We start from the raw sequence: 7381 nt of genomic DNA, 5'->3' as shown, positions 1-7381 counted from the left end.
TAGCAGCACCCTGCATCCCCCCTCCCGCAGCACCCCGCATCCCGCAGCACCCCCACATCCCACAGCACCCAGCAGCACCCTGCATCCCCCTCCCGCAGCACCCCACATCCCACAGCACCCGGCAGCACCCCGCATCCCACAGCACCCCGCATCCCCCCTCCCGCAGCATCCCGCATCCTGCAGCACCCCGCATCCCGCAGCACCCTGCATCCCCCCTCTCGCAGCATCCCCTCTCCCACAGCACCCCGCATCCCCCCTCCTGCAGCACCCCGCATCCCGCAGGACCCCACATCCTCCCTCCCACAGCACCCCGCATCCCCCCTCCTGCAGCACCCCGCATCCCGCATCCCCCCTCTCGCAGCATCCCCTCTCCCGCAGCACCCCGCATCCCGCAGCACCCCGCATCCCACAGCACCCCGCATCCGCAGCACCCGCATCCCGCAGCACCCCGCATCCCGCAGCACCCCGCATCCCCCCTCCCGCGGTGCTGTGGATCCCCCCAGCATCCCGCGTCCTCGGCATCGCACCCCCCATCCCCAATCCCAGGGCATGGCGCCCCCCAGATCTGCCCCCCCCTCCCCACCCCGCGCGTCCCCACCACCCCAGGACCCCCCCCGCCTGCCCCCCGCGCCCCCCGCCCGCCCACAGCCCCCACAGCCGGGCTGTTGACTCCGCGCCAGCGGCTCACGGAGCTGCCGGTAGCGGGGGTCCTGTCAGCGTGGGGGGGTCCCAATGAGCCCCAGGACCCCGGTGAGGCACAGGGCGAGGGATGGGTGCCCCCCACCCCCCATTTTGGGAAGCGAGAGCCGGTCACTTCGCCCACGCCGCGGGATGTGGGGGTCCCTGTCTCCCGTGGGGTTGGTGGCAGGGGATGGGCACGCGGGGGTCCCTGGGTGGGTGGGTGGGGGGGGGCGACGCTGAGCCAGGCCCCCAGGGATTATCCCCCCCCGTGCCCCCCCCCCCGTCCCCGCGCCGCCCTGCAAAATAGGTCACCCAGGCTGGCGAGGCCGGGGCTGGCAGCGCCGCGTTAACCCCCAGACCGCCGGCGTCCTCGGCGCGCGGGGGTCTCGGCGGCGCGGGGGGGGGCAGCGTGGTAACGGGGGTGGGGGGCGCGGCGCGGCGTGGAGCCCCCCCGCGCCGCGGTACTCACGTAGTCGTGGAAGGCTTTGGCCTCGCTGGAGTGCTCACAGGTTTCCCGGCGGTCCGGAGCGGCGCAGTACAGGTCCCAGAAGACGCTGGAGACGGTGTAGGGGGGGGGGACAGCGGGTCAGGACCCCCCCGCAAAACGCGTCCCTGTGTCCCCCCCACGCCGCCCTGGCCCACCGTGCCCCCCCCCACATCGCCCCGGCCCGCCGTGCCCCCGTCCCCCACCGCTAGCTGAGCCCAGCCGCGCTCGTGTCACTGATGCTCAGTGGGGTGGGGGGGGCCGGGGCCGTGTGTGTGTGTGTGTGCCCCCCCCACATCGCCCCCCCAGCGTGACGGGGGCCTCCCGGCTCCGGCGCTGCCTGTTTTCCCTGGAAACGGTCGCTACGGCCGGAGCCCAAATTCCTGGGACTTTACATCAGGCTGCAGCATCTTGGGGCGGCACGGGGGGGGGGTGGCCCCCACACCGGCGGGGGGGCCAGTGTGTCCCCCCCCCCAGTACCGTTTGTGGGTGCTCAGGCCGGATTTGGGGTGCGGCGGCTGGGCGCTGGCAACGCGGGGGGGGGGGGGAGTAAAGGCCTGGGAGCGCTGTGCCCCCCCCCCCCAAAATCACCAAAAAATGATTTATTGGAAACGGGCAAAACGCAGCAGCACCGCGGCGCCCGCACCCCCACACCGGGGGGAGACCCCCACCCCAGCACCCCCACCCCAGCACCCCCACCCCAGCCCCGGGCTGCCCCCCCCCCCCCCAATCTCCCGCTTGGTGCCAAATTGGATCCATCTGGAGGGGCCGGACGAGGGGGGGGGGTCCCGAAATCACTGATGGGAAAAGCAGAGCGGTGGGTTGATGGGGTCCGAAATGACGGGGGGGCCCAGCCCCACGCCCCCCCCATCCCCACTCACCACCACCACGAGTGCAGGAAGCCGGGGGGCTCGCCCAGCGTGATGTTCTTCTCCCATCGGATCTGTGGAGAGCCGGGGGGGGCGGTCAGGCATCCCAGTCCCAGGCCTGACACCCCGGGGATGGGCTGGGGGAGCCAGGAGGGGCCCAAATCTGCGAGATGGGGTGGGGGGGGTGCTGCCCCCCTCCTTACCTCCGACAGGAAGGTCTGCGCCGATTTCTGGGCCCCCACGTGCAGCAGGTACTCGTAGACATAGAGCGCCAGCCTGCGGGGGGGGGGGGGTCAGGGGTGGGGGACAGCCCCCCCCCCCAGGGACCCCCGGCCCCCAGCGCCCCGTGACAGCCCCGTCCCACGGACCCCGAAAATGGGGGGGGATGGGCAGGATGGAGTCCCCGAGAAAGAAGCGGGGAATTGAGGGGGGGGGGGATTCGACGGCACCCGCCCGCAAGGGACCCCAGCCACCGAGCCCCACGCGTGACACCGAGCCCCACGCGTGACACGCCAACCGGCCCCAACGCGGGTGGGATGAGCCCGGGACGGGTGACACGTCCCCACGCGGGACACGGCCGTGGGTGTCCCCCGGTCAGGGCCCCTCCGGGGGACCCCCGGGCCCCGTCCCCGCTGCTCCATCACCCCCGGAACGGGACCCACGGGGAAAGTGGCCGGATTTGGGGGGGGGGGGTGTCACGGTGGGGTGCAGCCCCCCGGCTCCGGCAGGTGCCCCGGGGCCCGCGCTGGGACGGGCACGGCCCGGGGGTGCGGGGTCGCGCTTACCGGTACCCCGAGGGGGACGGCAGGGACCGGAGCGGTGGGGGGGGGGGCGCATCCCGGCTCCCGCCGCCCCGCTGAGCCCCGACGGCTCCCGCTGCCCCGCGGCGGCTGCCGGTGCTCCCCGGCGGGGCGGGGCCGCGGGGGGGGTCCGCCCGCCCCCCGGTCCCGGTCCCGTTCCCTCCCGCCGTCCCCGCTCCCCCGGCAAAAAAAAAAACCCCAAAAACTTCCGCGCCCCCCCCCCCCCCCCGCCGCACTCACTTCTCGCGGGCCTGGCCGTCCGAGGGCACGCCGGAGCCCTTGCCCTTGGCGTACATCGCTGGGGAGGCGGCGGCGGCGGCGCGGGTACCGGCTGTCAGCGGCCCCGCTCCCGCTCCCGGCCCCGCTCCCCCGCCGCCATCCCGGCCCCGGCCCCGGCCCCGGCGGCTCCGGCCGCGCGCCCGCGGGGGAGCTTGAAACCGCCGCGCCGGGCCGGGGGTCCCCGCGCGCCGCCGCGCGCTCTCTTCCCCCCCCCCCCCCACGCCCCCCCCCCCAACAAGCCCCGCGCGCCGCTGTTCCAGCAACGCCGCGCCCCCCCCCCCCCCGGCCCCCCCGCCGCCCGCGCACCGCCGCTCTTAAAAGGGCGATGGCAGCGAGGTGGTGGGGACAGGCGGGGCTGGGGAGAGAGGGGGTGGAGACGGGACGCGTGGGAGTGGGGGTGGAGAGGCACGGGCGCGAGGGGGTAGACACGAACACAAGGAGGTGGGCGTGGACACGGACACGAGGGGGTGGACACGGTGGGACGCGAACACGAGGGGGTCGATACGGACACGAGAGGGTGGGCATGGACACGGGGGGGACACGGACACCAGGGGGCGGACACGGACACGAGAGGGTGGGCATGGACACGGGGGGGACACGGACACCAGGGGGCGGACACGGACACGAGGAGGTGGGCATGGAGGGACGTGGAGGTGGGAGGAGTGGGCAGGGAAGTGGTGGACACGGGGGGACACGGACACGAGGGTGCGGACACGGTGGTCACAGAGGGACACGAGGTGGCGGACACGGACACGGACACGAGAGGGTGGACACGGACACGGTGGTCACAGAGGGACACAGACACGAGGGGATGGACGTGGCGGGACACGGACACCAGGGGGCGGACACGGACACGAAGGGGTGAACCCCGGGGACACGGGGACGCGGCTGTCAGGGGGTGGCAATGGCGGGACACGGACACCAGGGGGCGGACACGGACACGGCAGACCCGGGGGCGCGGGGGGGGGGGCGCGGAGGGACACGGGCACGGACACGGGGAAGGGCAAGGTGGGGACAGCGACCCCGCACGAGGACACGGACACACACCCACGCGTGGGTCCCCTCCCAAGTGGGAGAGGAGGAGGATCCCCACGAGAGCCCCCACGGATGCTGAGACCCCGGGGGGGGGGCCCGATCCTGCCCTCCCCGCTGCGTTAATTAATTGCACCAGCGCCTCATTAACGCCCCGACGCCCACCGACCGCCGCGACAGCCCACGCATGTGCGTGGCAGCGCACGCGTGTGTGTGTTTGGGGCGGTGCACGCGTGTCCGTGGGTGTGCGTGTGCACACGCGTGCCTGCGAGCGCGCGCGGGGTGCGTGTGTGAGCGCTCTCCCCCCCCGCAGTGCGTGTGCGCTTCCATGCCTGTGCGAGCGTGTGCCCACGCGTGTGCGTGGCGGGGCCGTGGGGATGCTGAGCCCTCTCCCCCCAGCCCCGCGACCCCCCCACAGGAGATGGTGGTCCGGTGGCCAGCGGGGGGTGCTGAGCCCGGGGGGTGCTGCCCCCTTGTCCCCCCCCGGGCCCGGCTACGCCCCGGCAGGGTGACGGGGTGACACGGGACAGCCGGACCCGCCTGTTCCTCTTCCCAGCCAGAGCGGCGGCCGCAGCGCAGGCGAGTCGGGGCGCTGGGGCAGGACAGGGTGGGGGGGGACACCATGAAAAATCACCCACTGGGGTCCCCGCCTGGGGAGAGGGGGAGCGGGGTGGGCGCCGCAGTGGGCTGCACCGGGGGGGGCCGGCGGCCGCGGATCGCGCTGAACCCCATTTCCCCCCCACCCCAGGCACAGCGGAGGGGCCATGGGGCGCCCCACCGCCCCCATCCCGCTGCTGCTGCTGCTGCTGCGCCCCGCCGCCCCCTCGCCCCCCTGTTTCGCCGTCCCGACGGGCGCCCCGACCGAGCTGGACCTGGCCAACAGCAGCCGTCGGTGCCCCGAGCTGGACTGGGGCCCCTTCCAGCTCCAGCGCCGGCTGCTCCTCAGCCACAACGGCATCGAGGGCCTGAGCCCCGCCGCCCGCGCGGGGCCCGCGCTGGAGGAGCTGGACTTGTCCACAACCGGCTGCGGGAGCTGCCGGCCGCCTTCCTGAGCCAAGCGCGGGGGCTGCGGCGTCTCCGGCTGCAGCACAACCGGCTGCGGACGCTGCCCGCCGGCTTCTTCGCCGACGCCACGGCCTTGCAGAGCCTGCACTTGGAGGGCAACCCCCTCTCCGCCGTGCCCCCCAGCGCCTTCCAGCCCCACCTGCTTCACCTGGACGTGCCGTGCCGCTGCGACGCGGTGGGCAGCGTCCTGGCGCCCTGCGCCTGCTCCCGGCCCAACTGCACCGCGCCCCGCTGCCGCTGCCTGGACTCCCACGAGGACTTCGTCAACGTCACCGATTTCCACGCGCGGCACTGCTGGGGCGGCGTGGGGCTGGTGGCCGGCTCGGCCGTGGCCGCCGTCGCGGTGGCCGTGCTGCTGGTGGTCGTCGCCGCGGTTTGCTACCGGCGGAGGAAAATGGCCACCGGCACCGCGGGCGCGGGGTGGGGTAAGTGGGAGCCCGCCGCGGCCTATGGGCAGCCCCGCTACATCAGCCGGCCACCGAGATTGGCGCTGCCGATGCCGCCGCCGCCGCCACCGCCACCGCTGCGCCCGACTACGAGAACGTCTTTGTGAGCCCCGGCACCGCCACAGCTGCAGCGCGCGGCTGGACGCCGCAGTGGCAGGAGAAGCGGTACAGGTGAGGCTCCGGCACGGGGCGTGTCCCGTCCCCTGCCCTGCTGCGCTGCACCTCGCCACCTCGTCCCATACCGCCTCATCCTGTCCCGTCCCGTCCCATCCCATCCCATCCCATCCCATCCCATCCCATGTTGTCCTGTCCTGTCCCATCGCATCCCCATCCCATCCCATCCCCATCCCCATCCCCATCCCATCCCATCCCATCCCATCCCATCCCATCCCATGTTGTCCTGTCCTGTCCCATCGCATCCTGTCCCATCCCATCCCATTCCATCTCATCCCATGCTGTCCCATCCCATGCCGTGCATGCTGTGCTGTGGCATTCCATCCATCCCCATCCCATCCCATCCCATCCCATCCCCATCCCCATCCCCATCCCATCCCATCCCATCCATCCATCCCCATCCCATCCCATCCCATCCCATCCATCCCATCCCCATCCCCATCCCCATCCCCATCCCATCCCCATCCCATCCCATCCCATCCCATCCCATCCCCATCCCCATCCCATCCCATCCCATCCCATCCCATCCCATCCCATCCCATCCCCATCCCCATCCCCATCCCCATCCCATCCCACCCCACCCCACCCCACCCCACCCCACCATCCCCAAGACCCTCACCCCCAGCTCTGCCCCGGTGGGACCGCGTCCCCCCACCCGCCCCATCTCCGGGCGCGGAGCGGCGGGTGCCAGCCCTGTCCCGCAGCCCCCCGGGCGCGGCGGATGCCGATTATTTCCTGGAGAGCGAGGCCGACGCGGCTGAGCAGCCCATCTACGCCAACACGCAGACCCTCGCCCAGGACGACATCTACATCGTCCCCAACCAGTGAGGGGGGGGGCTTCATCCCGAGGCCGCTGGCCCCCGACCGCGGTGACGCCCCGGCGCAGCCCCCGCCGGGACACGCGTGGGACCCCCCGGCCCTGGGGCGCCCGCAGCCCGCGGTTCCCCTTCCTGTTTCGGTCGCCGATGGAGAGCGTTGGGCGCGCGCGCGCCGGGGACGCGCCGGCGGTTGGGGACATCCGGGCGCCGAGAGCAACCCCGCTGCCGCCTGCGCCCCTTCTTTCCTGCTGAACCTGCCCGTTTTGGGGAACAGAGCAAAAAATAATAATAAAAAACCAATAAAAATTCCTTTTTGTCAACGCTCCTGGCGAGACCCCCGAGCCCGGAGCCGGCTGGGAGCCCCAAGGGAGCGGGACCCCCCAGGACAGGTCCCCAGAGCCCCCATCCCCAGAGTGGGGGTCCCTCTCAGGTCCCCGGAGCCCCTGTCCCCAAAGCAGGGGTCCCCTCGGGACCCTGCAGGACAGGTCCCCAGAGCCCCTGTCCCCAGAGTGGGGGTCCCGAGGCAGCGGGATCCCCCCAGGACAGGTCCCCAGAGCCCCCGTCGCTTTGGCCCAGGTCCCTGAAGCCCACGTCCCCGGAGCGGGGGTCCCCACATCCCGCGTCCCTCCCACCCCGGTCCCCACCCGGCGCTGGCGGGGCCTTGGGGACGCGCCGGGACAGCGGAGGGGACAGATTGGAGCTGTGACCCGCAGAGCCACCCCGTCCCGCAGCG

General features: G+C 73.3%; 2 protein-coding genes across 2 annotated transcripts; one reads left to right on the top strand and one right to left on the bottom strand.

Moving 5' to 3' along the window:
• Positions 1-1027: 1027 nt before the first annotated feature.
• SSBP4 (single stranded DNA binding protein 4) lies at positions 1028-3286 on the bottom strand. Its single transcript, XM_086767684.1, has 4 exons — positions 3075-3286; positions 2238-2310; positions 2047-2108; positions 1028-1235 (listed from the first exon to the last, which is right to left on the bottom strand). The coding sequence occupies exons 1-4, from the start codon at positions 3128-3130 to the stop codon at positions 1028-1030; spliced, it is 399 nt and encodes a 132-aa protein (XP_086623810.1). The 5' UTR covers positions 3131-3286.
• Positions 3287-4903: 1617 nt separating this feature from the next.
• Positions 4904-6970, top strand: LRRC25 (leucine rich repeat containing 25). The gene is given in 4 exon segments (XM_086767461.1): positions 4904-5160; positions 5232-5683; positions 5686-5827; positions 6535-6970. Coding segments are annotated over 4 exon segments (969 nt in total). The 5' UTR covers positions 4904-4909; the 3' UTR covers positions 6659-6970.
• The last annotated feature ends 411 nt before the right edge of the window (positions 6971-7381 follow it).

This window comes from Chlamydotis macqueenii, chromosome 26 (assembly GCF_036417535.1).
Source record: "Chlamydotis macqueenii isolate bChlMac1 chromosome 26, bChlMac1.mat, whole genome shotgun sequence".
Classification (NCBI taxonomy): Eukaryota; Metazoa; Chordata; class Aves; order Otidiformes; family Otididae; genus Chlamydotis; species Chlamydotis macqueenii.
This window is presented reverse-complemented; position numbering and strand designations above follow the sequence as displayed.

What these genes read in the sequence shown, in the direction of transcription:
- SSBP4 (XM_086767684.1), bottom strand. Translation starts at nt 3,130, where the DNA reads ATGTACGCCAAGGGCAAGGGCTCCGGCGTGCCCTCGGACGGCCAGGCC. An exon ending in GACGGCCAGGCCCGCGAGAA is followed by an intron (nt 2,311 to 3,074) that starts GTGAGTGCGGCG and finishes CCCCCCCCGCAG; the next exon opens with GCTGGCGCTCTATGTCTACG. An exon ending in CGCAGACCTTCCTGTCGGAG is followed by an intron (nt 2,109 to 2,237) that starts GTAAGGAGGGGG and finishes GGCTCTCCACAG; the next exon opens with ATCCGATGGGAGAAGAACAT.